Source organism: Coturnix japonica, chromosome 1 (assembly GCF_054131305.1).
Source record: "Coturnix japonica strain WE chromosome 1, WE-NBRP24, whole genome shotgun sequence".
NCBI classification, from domain to species: Eukaryota; Metazoa; Chordata; class Aves; order Galliformes; family Phasianidae; genus Coturnix; species Coturnix japonica.
Genome location: NC_140663.1, coordinates 23,691,651 through 23,705,982, shown reverse-complemented (window position 1 = coordinate 23,705,982; position 14,332 = coordinate 23,691,651). Strand labels below are relative to the sequence as shown.

General features: G+C 42.2%; 1 protein-coding gene and 1 long non-coding RNA gene across 8 annotated transcripts in view; one reads left to right on the top strand and one right to left on the bottom strand.

Annotated features, from left to right (window-relative positions):
* Positions 1–859: 859 nt before the first annotated feature.
* Positions 860–4,187, bottom strand: SMIM30 (small integral membrane protein 30). 3 transcript variants are annotated; one of them, XM_032442961.2, is made up of 2 exons: positions 4,033–4,187; positions 860–3,532 (listed from the first exon to the last, which is right to left on the bottom strand). In XM_032442961.2, exon 2 carries the CDS (start codon positions 3,470–3,472, stop codon positions 3,287–3,289), a length of 186 nt encoding a protein of 61 aa, XP_032298852.1. In that variant the 5' UTR covers positions 3,473–3,532; positions 4,033–4,187; the 3' UTR covers positions 860–3,286. The 3 variants fall into 3 exon arrangements, with proteins under 3 accessions (XP_032298852.1, XP_032298857.1, XP_032298864.1); XM_032442966.2 differs by having other exon boundaries at positions 4,042–4,187; XM_032442973.2 differs by lacking the exon at positions 4,033–4,187 and adding an exon at positions 3,879–3,999.
* Positions 4,188–4,327: 140 nt separating this feature from the next.
* Positions 4,328–14,332, top strand: part of LOC107309244 (uncharacterized) — a 46,275-nt gene continuing 36,270 nt past the window's right edge. Inside the window, exons 1-4 of one of the 5 annotated variants that reach the window (XR_014933626.1) lie at positions 4,328–5,605; positions 5,994–6,111; positions 6,387–6,441; positions 11,446–11,550. This is a non-coding gene — a long non-coding RNA (uncharacterized LOC107309244). Of the gene's footprint in view, positions 5,606–5,993; positions 6,112–6,386; positions 6,442–7,927; positions 9,093–11,445; positions 11,551–14,332 lie in introns of those variants that run through there. The other 4 variants (XR_014933627.1, XR_014933631.1, XR_014933643.1 and 1 more) reach the window with 4 other exon arrangements.

Sequence of the window (14,332 nt, the reverse complement as noted above, 5' to 3'; positions counted from 1 at the left end):
GGCTGTTGTGCAGCACTTGGAGGTGCGCAATGAGCAAAAACGACATCTGTCCATTCACAAAGGGACTGTAGTTTGGCTGCTAAATGCTGTGGGGCAGCTCGTTTTGAGCTACACTGTTGTAAAGGCAGATAGAAATCACAGTAGTCAAAAGCTACTTGTTCCTCATTTACAACTTTCTTGCACTAATGAGAGGGTAGGTTGCTTGTTAAGAGGTAGGCGTTGTCAGGCTGTTTTTGCTTTCTGCTCAGAATCCAGCCACGAATGGTGTTAACTCAGTGCACAAAACTGCTTTGTGCACTACTGAACTGAAGTTCCAAAAAAACAAGAACCCTACTTTCATAAAATGCTGGGATAAAACAACCTCTTTTGAAGTGTAAAAAACGTATCATTCAAATAACTATACAGCACTAGAACATCTTTTCTTCAGAAGAAAATGGTCCTTTATATACTTGGGTCTCAGCTAGAAAACTGCCATAAACGGCTTTTCTGACACAAAGGCAACTGCGTAATAATGCTGAAAATTCACAGTCCAATAGAAAAATAAATGCTTCAAGTTTCCCTTGTGCCAGAGAAACAGGCTCCTGCACAACTGCAAGCTTTTACATTCAAAGTAAAAGGATGAGCCCCTCTGAAGTGCTTTCAAATAACTAATACCAAAATTAGATAATTTTCATGTGTAGCAATAACAGGACAGGGAGACATACACACATTTTACAGAATGGAAGAGAACGTCAACTTAAGTCATCTAACATAAGCAAAAGTACCCAAGAAAATATTTAATAAAAGGAATTTCAGCAGTTTCAGTCATTTCTGTCATCTCTGTTTTCCTCTTCATAAAAATTACTTCATCAGACCGATATCAGATCTTATGTGAAAGTTTATTAAAGCAGAAGAAAAACAGGGATATCAAATTTTACACTCAAGTCATTGACAAATGCAAGTCTTCAACAATAAAGCTTCTGTCAGAACCCAGGAAACAATGCCCCTATACTGTGCAGACACCTTTCAATGAAGTACATAGAGCTTCAGGCGAAGAACGTGGTTACTCAGTTCTCCATAGCCTGATGCTAATTATTCCACAAAGAAGTTGTACTACAGTGAAACTGTTGCCACGGATCTTTTCCAAATCGATGAGTCTAAAGGAGTCTGAGAAAAGCTGCTTGTGATAAAATTTCTACTATTGAAAGCATTATTTAATACTCTACTGAAATATAGGCAGACTTCTCAAATTCGGGGGAATACAAAGCGTACTGAAGTTGCTGGGTGCTCTGATGTTTTTAAGGGTAATAATGGTTTAGCCAAGTACAAATGCAGAAGATCACACATGATGTGTGCTTGCATCCACTCCACTGAAAAATCACATAGTGGACTTAGAAGGTGACACTACTATTCAGAGCTCATTTTAGGGCTGTCCCATTTTGGACTTGGGAAGCCATTAAAGGGGGTACCAGAAGAGACAGTCGGCAAGGCTTGCATTTCTGCAGAACAACTTTGTGACCAATATCATTCCAGTAGCTTGACAGCAGAAACCAAGATTCATGTGGCTTGCTGGGTTGAGTCCCAGTTTCAACCCCACAATATTTGGACACTTTCATTATACCTTCCTCCATTAACCGTGAGACAGAGACAGACACAATTACGAGACTGAAATAAACCGGGCTTCTCTCTCCAGCTTCTGAGCAGACAGAAGTCAGAACAGCCACATATGGTATATGGAATATCAAAATGTTAGAATTTGTAGAACATGAACTGCCCATCCAACTACTTATGTAAACCCTATTTTGCAGTTCTAGCCATTGCTTTGTGCTCTACTGAACAGAGGCGCTAACAGAGAAACAGGAGGAACAGTACCAACATACATAACTCTGCATCACATTTTACCTTTTTTCTCCAACTTCGAAAGATAAAAGATGAGATTTCTAGCAAGAGTGGCAGTGCCCACAGCACAAGATCAGAACTAAATTCTGTGAACCGCAGAGTTCACCTTCCTCCACTGTTCATTCTGCTACTTTTTTTTTCCCTTTCTTTTTTTTTTTTTTTCCCTGCTGTTATTTATTTGCTTTCATGTGCTCCTTCAACTAAGATGACAGTGAGAACATCCTCATAAGCCTGAGGGCTTTGTGGTTGACATTTTAGTAGCAATGTGGAAATGACACAGCTGAAAAGAAAGAAATGGGTTCTAGATCTGCTACCAAGTAGATTCTTTCAACCATATAGCACCCAGTTTGACTGAGCATCAATAGATTTCTGAATCAACATTTTTTCACTTTGTTTTTGGTCCTATTCTTCTGTGGAACTCTTAGGTATCAATTAGATAAGAAGCCTAAGTGCTTAACTAACAACACCGTTATCATGAGGAAGACACTCAAGAATTAACAGATTTGTCAACTAAACCCAGGATTTTAACAAAACAAGTTGTTTCCAAATTGCAAAAGGAATGTGCACAATTGTCCTGATAAAATTTAATAACTGCCTAATTCAGAAACACTACATATAAATTCCACACTAAAGCAGCTAAATCTTCATTTTGGGAAAAAGCAAACAAAAAACCAAAAGAAAAGACACCACTTTACTCAGCATGCTTAAAGTAAAACCGAGTGCTGAAAACAAAGCGACAACAAAACATAACCCCTGCTTGATTCACATAGCTTTACATGTTGAAGTAGAACAGTCCCACTCTGGTAACAAGAACACAGGCTACAGAAAAGGCACATTCTAAAATAAAAATAAAAAATAAATAGAAGAGAGTTTTCCATGTTTTCTTAGTTCTCCCCAATCTCATCTCTGTAACAGTGGAAGTGAGCTGTTAGGTGCTGTCATTACAAACCATGTGAGCACATGCAGTCTGCTCGCTACTTATCTCATCAGAGGTATTTCCAAAGCTCTCCCATCCTGACTGGAAGACTAATAGCTGCTTCCTCCTGATGAACCCCTGAAACTAAAATTGCAGAACTTACTGAAGGTCTCCCTCATACATTCCATTTATCACTGTCTCCTGTGAACCACTCTGCGGTTCTCTTCCCCCTTTCAAACAGTTCTCACCCTTCTCTAAGGCATTATTTAATCACAAGCAATGTAAAATCATCTTACTGTCATGATGACAGATCCTACAGATCCCTTCTACTGAGTATGGTCTTGATCTGTTGTACTGCACAGTAAGAGGGTTTGCAGGATTATCAACTACAAGTTCTCAAAAGTTATCCAGAATTGAAGCACAGTTTTAAATCCCAGACCTCAACCCCAAGCAACGTTAGGAAACACACTTCATTTAAGCATCTTCTTGAAATCACTGCTGTCCATTTCTTTTCCTGGCATACAAGCCAAGGCAGGCACAGAATCCGATGACGCTCACAGCGAGACCCAGCAGGAAGGCGATGGTATCTCCTGCATCCATGGCTTCAACCGCTGGCAGCACCAGCAGCAGTGAAGTGAGGACCAGGAGAAGTTTTGAGGTGCACCCGGTGGAAGACATGCTGCTGACCCCACAAGGAAGTTTGATGAAAGCAGTAGAAAGCAACTCCTTCAGCAATATCTACATGGGAAACAAAAGGAACATGATAGGACCTCCCTTCCTTCTCCCTTGGATTCTAGTCCCGAAAGCCAACCAATGAGATTGCTGTATTACAAACATCTGCATAGGAGGTAGAACAACCAGTTACAAAAATATGCAACTTAATGCCATCAACTTTTCACTTCCTTTGCTATTTGGCTGAAACAAATCTCAGAAGCCTTATGATGGCGGCAGGTCAGAGCACACTCGCTGCACGCTCCATCCTTGGGCTTTCAGGATGGATGGCCAACACAAACCACTGGCACGGCACGGCCATGGGAACTGTGCACACAGGACGACAGAGGCAACGTGGATTGTTTGTACGAACCGTCCGGCCCCGTTCTCCTCCAGGCCCGCAGCCACCGGGAGCCGCGGGGCTCCTTCCCCGCAACCTCGGTAGCGCTGAGCGGCCGTCGCCCGCCCACGCGGCCCGTCCCGCCCCGCAGGCCCTGCCCTCACGGCGGCCTCCGCCGACTGCGGACCTCGGTCACCTGGTGCCGTAGCGCAGCGCCGCTGACTCCGGGCCGGGCGGCGTCCCCGCTGTGCTCCGTGCGCTCAGATCCCGGACAGCGCCGCTTTCCGTCCCGCCGCCTCGTCGCGCCGCTGGGTCCCGGCCGCCGCCATGACAGGAAGGGGCGGTGGAGGGCCGGAGCCAGGGGCGGGCTGACCCGGCCGGGCCGCCTCCCGCCGGGCACTAGGAGCCGCGCCGCGGCCTTCACTGCTCCGCGGGGCCCGCCTCGGCTTCTCCGAGCATCCCGGGGTGCCGCCTTTCCACCCTGAGCCGCAGACGGGGCGCCGTGTCCTGTGAGGGCTGCGGGGCCCCGCTGGAGTGTGAGCGGCTGCAGCCCGCGAGCCTGGCATGGGAAGGATGCCGGCCTTAAGGCTGCACCGAGTGTAACGATAAGCTGCGCACTCGTCCCTCTGGAAATGAATAAATAGCGCGAGATGCCTCCGGTCGGAGGTGCCTCCTGTCGCTTTGGGTCCTGATGGGGCAGCGGTACCGAGTACTGATTAGTGCCAGCGTAACAAGAGCCTCCTCGCAGATGTTAAAACGTTATAGTGTGCAGAGCTGAATGGTGCCTTTACAACAAAAAAGATGTAGTGAAGCCGATTGTAATCAGGCAATTACTTGTGGACATCCACAGCACTCGGTCAGAAGTCCTGGTTCTTTCTGCTTCAGACAAAGCTGCTTGTGGGAGCGCTGTGTCTCACATAGTATTCTACTGCTGCAGAGCAGGGCTGAAATGTTTCTGTTATAAATGCACAGCAGTGTCCTCGGCTAGTTCCTTATGGAAGCTCGAGTTTCTGTTTATCAGTGGAAAATGTGCATGCTGTCATCTGTGCGAAAGACCTCTACGCAATTATTAGAGTTTTAAAGTGTGTCTCTTTGGAATGAGCACAGCAATAACCAGAAGCAATTGTGCCAAGAATTTGTGATGCTCGTTAAGCATTTGTTCGTGATAGACTGTGTTACCAGAGTGTTTTCCTATGCCTGTGCAAGAAAAGTTTCCGTAATCATTTCTCTTTTAAGAAACAGTTTCTGATGAGGTTCCTAAACAGCAGTAGAAACACAGATAGATTGTTCTATGTGCATCTAGCTTTGCCTCTGCTTTATATAATTTCACTGCTATTGTCCTTGAGCCACTCCTTGAACCACTCCTCATGCTTATAAAAACTTTTGAAGTCTGAGATGGAATGTTACTGCAGTGCTGACTGTAATTACATTCTTCCTGCTCTTCCTTTCCCCATCTGTCTGAATCCATCAGTTCCTTTAGTCTATAAACTTACAGGACTAGGAACAATCTTTTTTGCGCTCTTTTTGTATCAAGTGCTGTGGAAGCTTATTCTTTATAAGCTGGAGTGCCTAAACTCTGAGATAACAATAATAAAAAGATCAGCACAAATAATAACTGTTCCTTTTTATTCATTTCACAGCTTTTTTGATCTGAAAAACTTGATGTCTCTCTTTCAGTTCTGAAGGCATTTTCTCAAGAAGCTAGAACAGATAAACTTGTTACTCACCTAAGGAAAAACCCTGGAGCTTCTGATAAAAAGGTATCATGGCATGAAGGAGAGTAATGTCACAATGCCTGACCCATTGCTTAGCAGATCTCAGGCAAACATAACCCCTAGTGAATCTAGAGAGCGGCAACGTGAAGTGCAGGAATCACACACAGAATCACAGAATGAGCCGGGTTGGAAGGGACCTCAAGGATCATGTAGTTCCAACCCCCCTGCCTGGCAGGGCCACCAAACATACACCTTTACTAGATCAGGTTGCCCAGGGCCCCGTCCAACCTGGTCTTGAACACCTCCAAGGACGGGGCATCCACAACCTCCCTGGGCAGCCTGTTCCAGGGCCTAACCACTCTCCTAGTGAAGAACTTCTCCCTAACATCCAACCTAAATCTTCCCTCTTTTAACTTAAAACCATTTCCCCTAGTCCTGCTAGGAGGTTGGTGTCACCTTAATCATGGCTGTCTTCTCAGAGAGTGACCTTGGAATCCTGGCCCTCCAGGTGCCCTGCTTGGCCTGCTTGCTGCAACCTGCACTGTTGATAGGTAAATGTCACAGCATTCTGCATGTCAAGAAGTGTTCCTGTAGATCTCAGTGTTGTACCTACCAGCTAAAATGTTCAATAATTGTCATTTTAGTCCCACTAAACAGATGTGAGAGAGTTGAACAATGACTTTTTGACTCTGTGTTTTAGAACTAATCATGTCAGTACTGAAGAGTTATGACAACTTTGGACTTGCAGATTTAGAAGATGAGGAATGTAAAGTCCAAGACTGAATGTAACAAAATTAACTTACTTTCTCTCCCTTCTTCTCAACAGTTGACATGATGTAGAGAAGTACAGCAGAAATGTTATGGAAAATTTGGATTGTAAGGTATGTTGTGTATCAACAATAGCATGGAAGTGCCATTGAGAGTTAGAAAACAGTGTCATTTGGGGATGTATCTCTGGCTTATTAGCTCTTCCAGTGCCGTTGCATTTCTTAGCTTTGGCTTTAGATACTGAGTGCTTTGAAAAAATGCCAACAAAATCTAAACAGTGAAGGAGACTCTTGTGGTTTTTGTGCTGTCTGAATAGCAGAGAGATGTGTATTCAGCTTCAAGCTCTGCCATCAACTTCCTCCATCACCTCAGGCAAATCTTCCTTTTGACCTATCACTGCTTTGATTGTTGAGCTCAAGCTATTATGTAACTAATATTCAGAGGAAAAGCAGAGAACTCCCAGAGCTGACAAGTTAAAGCTTTGTAAATGCTGAGGCACAAGGCTAAGGAGGTATGCGGGAGACTGGAAATTGAAAATAAAGTGCACTTTCTGGAGAGGAAAAAGTTACGAGATAATCAGTAGAGCAGGGCTGCACCCTGAAGGGGGGATTCTTTTTTTTTTTGCTCCTACTCAGTTTGTCTTCTCATGAAAGCTGTTTGTTTATTGCATGGCCACTCTGATCTAAGAAGCTTTCCGATCAATTTTTGGACTTCAGCTGTAATGAGAAATGCTAACTCTGATTACTGATAAGACATTGACTATGGGGCAACAATTATCACTTTTAAACCGGCATGTTCACCCTTGAGCTACTTTTCCTTGGTGATACCGAATCTGACATTTTAGCTGGCTGTTGCCATATCCTCACTGCATCGCTTCACTCATCTCCATCCACTTTTCCTCTTACAAAAAGTTATGACTTGCTTTATTTGGCCTTCACTTCTCTTTCTTTGGATTCCCCATCAGAATGCAGATTCTACTTCATACACTTCATTTGCCTCTGCACTTAAAACACAGCATGATTTACTTCTATCGTTAACTTTTTCCACACGCTTCTCAGTCTGCTGTCACAGAAGTGTTGACTTCATCCTTACTCTTCCTTCCTCTCTGTCCCCTCCCTTCTTATCACGTGCATCTATTTTACCCTGCCTTATTTTTCCATTTTTGTTTCTTGAGGTTTCTTCTCAAATAAATGTCGGTAGTCACAGACCTGCCCTATCATGAAAGTACCAATTAGATTCCCTTCCTGTAACCATTGCTGGTTTTATTCCTGTAATCCCTATGATCTCCAAACAAGCTGTGCAGATTGCTCTAATTATATTACATATCTCCTTCAGTATGCTCCATCCTCCCTCCATCAGCTGGAACTGCTCATGTTGTTATCTCTAGTTAGTGTCCCAAGCATGAAGGCCCTAGTTTTGTTATCATCTTTCTATTTGATGGACTGCCTTGGAAACTTTCATTCCTCTTCCAAAATCCAGTGTTCACCTGCTTTCTTAAACAGCTTTTTTTCCTGATTCCTCACTTCTTAATCTTTATTGCTTTCTTTTCTCCTGTTGAGATAGTGATAGGTTTCTACTTGTTAATTTTCTTCTTAACTCTTGATTCTTCTTGACACTATAGATTGGCTGCCCTTATCAACAAATGTGTTTTTGGATATCAGTCTTTAGCTCCCGTTTTCTTTATCTTCCTCCTCCTTGTTCCCACCTGGTGTTGTTGGAGTCTTACTGCACCTGGCACAGCAGCTCTTCGGTAGCTCATTCCCCTCTGGCTGTATAGGCCTTGACAATGATTCTCTTTTGCCATGACCCCTTCAGCTTTGTTTATTCAAAGTACTGTTGCTAAGGTGCCTCTCTCTGGTTTGTCATTTTTTTTCTGTGTTCCCTCACTTCATAATCCTCTGGTGTTACATTTCCTCTTTTGCTGAACCAAAGATAATTTCTCCTGAGCCACAGAAGGCCTTTGCAGTGTAATCTTCCTTCATACTGCTTCATCCTATTGCCATGTCATGAGGTTAACTTCTACCTCTCTTTTGTCACCCTGGCGGACTCTTTTTGATCCCTCTGAGAAGCAAAAGTTACTGCTTTCTGAGAGCGGGGAAAGGCTTACAGAAGGAATTGTGCTACTTTTTGATACAAAATTCTTTCCTTTGGCACCACATGCTTCCTGCTGTCCTTTACACAGCCATGAAAATAAAGGATTAAATAGCCCAGTGATTCCTCTTCCCTCAGTCCTTTGCTCCTCTAGTCTGGCAGGGGATCTCCTCTGCTGCTGGAATCTCTTTGAGTTCTCTTGCCAAGACTTCAGAGATGTCTCTGTGCAGCACTGGCTGAAGCAGAGGCACAGAGGCAGCTGCCAGCCCTGCAGAAAAAAGCTCTGGAGTTGGTGCTGGCAGGAGGCGGGAGCTGTGAAACTGCAGGAGTGAGTGCAGAGCGTGCCAGCCGGAGTTAAACACCCATTGATTGACTTCCGTGCTGAACTCCGCAGGGGAATGGCAAGAGCTACTCATCAATACTGGCAAATCCAGGGATTCCCCATGATTATTGTGAGCAATGCCATGCCTCTTTTGGATTATGAGGGGCAGGCATCTGGGGTTTCTGTAGAAGTATAATACAGCAGAGGTGGAGATCTGCTGGAACAATGATCCCAAATTCCCTCCAGCTCTGAGTAACTTAAGACTGAATGCAGCCTTCAGTCTGTCGTTTTTTCTTTGTGCTGATGTAAACGACTGAGATGTTTTCACATTATTCATCAGCGTTTCCACTGGTAAGTTGAATATTGTGTTTTGTATGGTTTGTTCTCTTTAAGAAAAATGAATTAGTGTACATTATCAGGGAAATGTACACAGCACCAGCAGTTTAGCTTCAGAGGACCTGGGTATGCTGTGTTCATCAGTACTGAATGGTAAGCAAAAGAGGATACCATTCAATGCAAGAATGACAGAATGGGATTTACAGGGGGAGTAGCAGCTGTCATCCACACATTCTTTTGTGTAGTACATCTTTTTTTTTCCAAGTGATGCTGTCAGATGTTTTCTCCTGTGCATGTGCTTATAATAAGAAGTCTAATAAAAATAAAAACTGATTTAATAGATAATAAGCTTGAAAATTCAAGTGTTTTAAATCTAGAACTAATCCATATTTGGATGCATATTTATCTATGGAAACATAAATAGCCTTTTTTATCTTATCAGCTTTAGACATTAGGAATAAAGCTCGGCTACTTATGGAGTTCTAGCTATCTAAATCTGAATGTTTTAGTCATAGATGAGCAAACTGTTGTTATAAAATTGTCCCTCAAATTTGCATGCCTAAAATATACTTTTTGAGGATTGATGTCTGAAAAGAAGGTGGCTGAAATTAGAAAACAATTAGGGAAAACAAGATGTTAGTATCAGGCTCAAGGTGGTGTATCTGGCAAGTGGGGAAGAAGTCAGAATGATGGGCTGCGTCCCCTGCCCAAACTCACTGCCTGGGGGAAGAGGATCACAGAAGCAGGGAATGGGTCACACTGGAAAACGTGATGCCCTGTCTGGTTTTGAATTTCTCCAAGGGTGGAAACTCCATAGTATCTCTCCAATTGGCACCAGTGTTCAATCACTATCAAAGTAAATTGTATTTCTTATGTTTAAATAGCATTTTCTTTGTTTCAGTTTTCACCACTTGCCTCTTGCAATCTCAGCACATCCAATCTCTTCTAAAATGCCAGATGCTCCAGATCCTAAATCACCTTCTTTGCTCTTTGTTGGATACTCTTCAATAGTGCCATGCCACTATTGTAATGGAGAAGCCAGGACTGGCCCCAGATCTCCAGTTGTGTCTCATCAGTTAAGCTGAGTGAAAGGATCACATCCATCAGTCTGTTAGCAGTGCTTTACCTAGCACAGCCCAGGATGTTGTCAGCAAACATTATGACCCTACAATACTGCTATGTCCTCCTATTCTCCACTGACCCAAAGAACTGGGGAGTATTGGAGTAATTTATACACCTCTTGACAGCTGTTAAGTCATCGCACTCTTTAATGCTCTGTGATCTGGGACCTTCATTAGAACGTGTTTGGTATAGTCCTTGTAATGGGGCCTCAAGAGGATGGCTCAGTTTTTCCCTTAGCACATGCTCTGGAGGAACTTTTTGCATCGACGCAAACATTTCAGAACCCTTTTGTCAGAGTTCTGTGCCAGTCTCCAAGTCAGGGCCCAGGCTGCTCAGCTGCTGCACACAGTGAACAGTCCTGTCACAAAATGAGCAAGCATTTTATGTAAGTATATCTGAGGCGAGAAGCAATTAAATTTACACAATTAAAAATGAACAGAAGCTGGAGAACAAAAACAGGCAAAAGTAAGAGCTAAGTCACAAAGGGAGAAACTGAGGGTGACGCTGACTGGAGACAATCAGAGAAGATAATAGAACTAAATTCTTCAAAGGAAGAAGAAAACTTGATAGTTGCAGCTGGCCCTAATAAGAACTAATTAAAACGTTGAAATTCATCTTGAATATATTATTTATTTGGTGTTTTCGAGCTTGAATTCCATATTGGAAATATTGTTTCATTTACATATTGAAATTTTCCTGTGGCCTTCAGTGAGGCCGTGATTCCATGTGTACTTGAAACATAGGGGCAATTATTCTTCTTGTTATTGAAATTTCATGTTTTTTTCTGATACATGTGCAGCAGTCCAGTGCTAAAGGGAAAGCCTGTAAAAGATTCCTATAAACAAATAATTGCACTGAAAGTCATTTATCCTAAAATCGACATGTATTTATTTGGTAAATGCTGAAGTTTTGCTGTTGCAAGTTAACAAAACGTATTTGTGGAATAAATCTATATCTTATTTTGGTCACAGAAGGCTCTAAAAATACTTTGCAAAATAGAAAGTAAATCTGGATTATTTCAGTGCCAGACTAAAGGGAAGGGACATCATTCATGAGGGGCACATTTAATGAGCCAACTGTCCGCTCTCAATAGCTTGAAATTCATTCCAGCACTTGGTTATTTGGCTCCCTTTTCATTAGCAAAAGCAGTTTGAGTTTCACTGTTGAACTAAATACACAGCTGTTGCTACAAAAGACACCATGATTTCAGAAAAATATAATGGCTTAATGTCTTTGTGTCTCACAGATTACACAGACCTTTAAAGGAAAATACATTCATCTTCTGTGACCTGTCTGAAAGTTCGTGTGGTGAGAAAAATAGCTCATCGTGAGTAAACTGAGAAATACAATGGTAAATATATGTAATTAAATTTGACTTTTCTCACCTTATCTGCTCCAGTGGCCATGGTGATAAGAATGTGAGATATGTGAAAAATGGGAGCTATGCATATTCAGTGTATGTTTAGTAACTATATATATTAAAAATAATAAAATAGTAAAATAATAATAATTGCAGGGTTAGTATTATGGCATCAGATCCAGACTCAGCTATAAAAGTTATTGGAAAAGTTTGCACAGTATGAGTGGGTTTGGGATGGTGTTTAAATACCGTTTTTCATCGTGCAATGTGAAGGAGAGGTGGGATGGTTCCCTCATTTTACAGCTGGGATAAGTAAGGAGAAAGAAAAATACCTGGAATGATTGTGGAAGATCAACAGGACAGTCAAGAAATGATCCAGCGCTTTCATAGAATCATAGAATCACAAGGTTGGAAAGGACCTACAAGATCATCTAGTCCAATTGTCCTCCTATCACCATTACTACCCACTAAGCTAATAAACCGTATCTTATAGCACCTCATCAAGATGCCTCTTGAACACTGCCAGGGATGGCAACTCCACCACCTCCCTGGGCAGCCATTCCAGTGCCTGACCACTCTCTGAGAGAAAAAGTTTTTCCTTATGTCTAATCTAAACCTCCTCTGGTACAACTTGCAGCCATTTCCTCAGGTCCTGTTTGTTGCGTGGGAGAAGAGGCCAAACCCCTCCTCATCACAACACTCCCTTCAGGAAGTGGTAGAGTACAATGAGGTCTCCCCTGAGCCTCCTCTTCTCTAGACTAAACAAACTGCAGTGGCAATCTTCTTCCACAACACTTAAAAGGAAACTGGTGTTTCTTGTATATTGGTATGGTACTGATTGTGTCCTGAATAGTTAGTCTTGAAAAGGATGAAACTTCTTCTAGCTCTTAAATATCTTAATTATGTATAGCTCTGTGCCCTATTTGGAAAATAATTGAGGAATTATATGTATGTTGAAAGCCATTCTTAGTGACTTATTTCTGTTCCCACGTACCTGATTGTAACTATGTAAAGGAATGTATGTATGTGCATACATATGCAGACGTGTGGTCTTGCAGTACTTAGGAAGTTTCGCTTCTTCCTAAGACTGAGCACTGCCTTCACTCTTTGGCTGGCATCCTGTGAAGCACTTAATCACCTGCTGCCCTGTGAGTACATCCATAGCAGGAGGATAATCATTGAGAACATTTACATTTAGTCTTGCATTTGCTTTCCTGCATCAGGAGCAGCGTGTTGAGATCCCTGACAGATAAAGCCCTAACCGTGTATCCCAGCAAACAGAGGCAAACTGTTCCTGCAGCTGGCATCATACTTTTTGATGAAATGCTTCTGAGTATTAAGGCTGGGTTTTCACTGTACAGGAGCCAGGTTTTATGCCTCAGTGTTATGTGCTGTTGTGCACCTCTGCACAGAATGCCAACAACTGTTCAGACAAACTTTGCAATTATATAAAAGGCATCTACATTAAAGGCCACTTGAAAATGTATTCTAATGTATAAGGCTTTTGAGAATGTGGAGAATAAATTTTTAAAAGAAGAGTGACAGGAGATTACCAAGTTTGAAACCAATTTTTTATGAGCCTCTGCATTCTAACGATTTGACTAAATTATAAACACATTGTCTACCTGTTCCCATTGCAGAATATCTTGAAAGTATTTAATAGGTGGTGCTAATTGCTCACATTCATAGTCTCTGAGGACTCCTTTTGCCCGTATCTGTCATCCTCTGGAAGTGTCAAGCACTGAGGGATTCAAAATTTATTCTGACTCTTTTATGACTTGCAGTCCAAATAGAGATAATAAGTCATCGTTTCTCTTCACCAGCTCGTAGTAATGCAGCCTTTTATTTATCCATGATTGCAGGCAATTAGAAAGCATATATGCTTTAGGCTGCATATTTTAGAGCACAATAGCTATATGCAGATTGGCTTAGACATTGCTTTCCTTACAGATGTTGTCCTTCTGTTTCATGTCTTTTTGTTATTTTTCATGCATCAGAGACAATTTATGTGTGTCTCGGGGAGACCATAAAGCAGAAGGTTATGTGGGTCAAAGAGGGAGATGACAGGAGTATGGGTTGATATTTTAACAGTAGGTACCAGAAGAAAAGGTTGCATTTTGATTTAAGGAGAAAGCTATGACAAGGACTATTGACATTTAGGTGCCTGGAAGAAACTGTGGTGGAAGACTGCATTGCAATTTTCAGATAGTGGTTGTATTCTTCGTATTGTGGGAAAGAAAACAGCTAACTGATTTAGCTGGTGAGTTTTAACACATGAAGCCAGATGGAGGCAATCCAAACTTACTGTTTTAAATTAGTAATTCCTGATCAGTTCTGTCATTGCCATTGCCACTGGATCAGATGTTTTGTGCTATCGTGTTGGGGCTGTCCTACCAGCTCCCACAGTACCGGGCTTATACTGGGCAATAGAAGGGAAGGGAAAGAGTTAAAAAAAATCCAAACTCAATGGCAGGTCATAGTCAGCTGAGTATGGCTGTAAGAAGAATGCTGGATTTGGATTAATACACAGATGAGATGATGTGTAACCCATAAAAATTAGATGCTGAGAAATCTTCATTTTAACTGTTTTACTTTTAACAGGTTTGTATAGTGAAAGGTCAGCAACTGTTGAAGTTCTTTATGTTATAGTCCTTTGTCTTCCATTGGATCCCTTTCTCCTTTGTGTTTGCACTAAAAATCTCAACAATAAGTCACTGTGACAGTAATACATTTGTAAAACATTTCAGTGTGCACACAATGCTCTTAGGAGGGT

Bases quoted from the DNA above. Each gene is read 5' to 3' on its own strand.
- SMIM30 (XM_032442961.2), bottom strand. From the start codon at position 3,472: ATGTCTTCCACCGGGTGCACCTCAAAACTTCTCCTGGTCCTCACTTCA.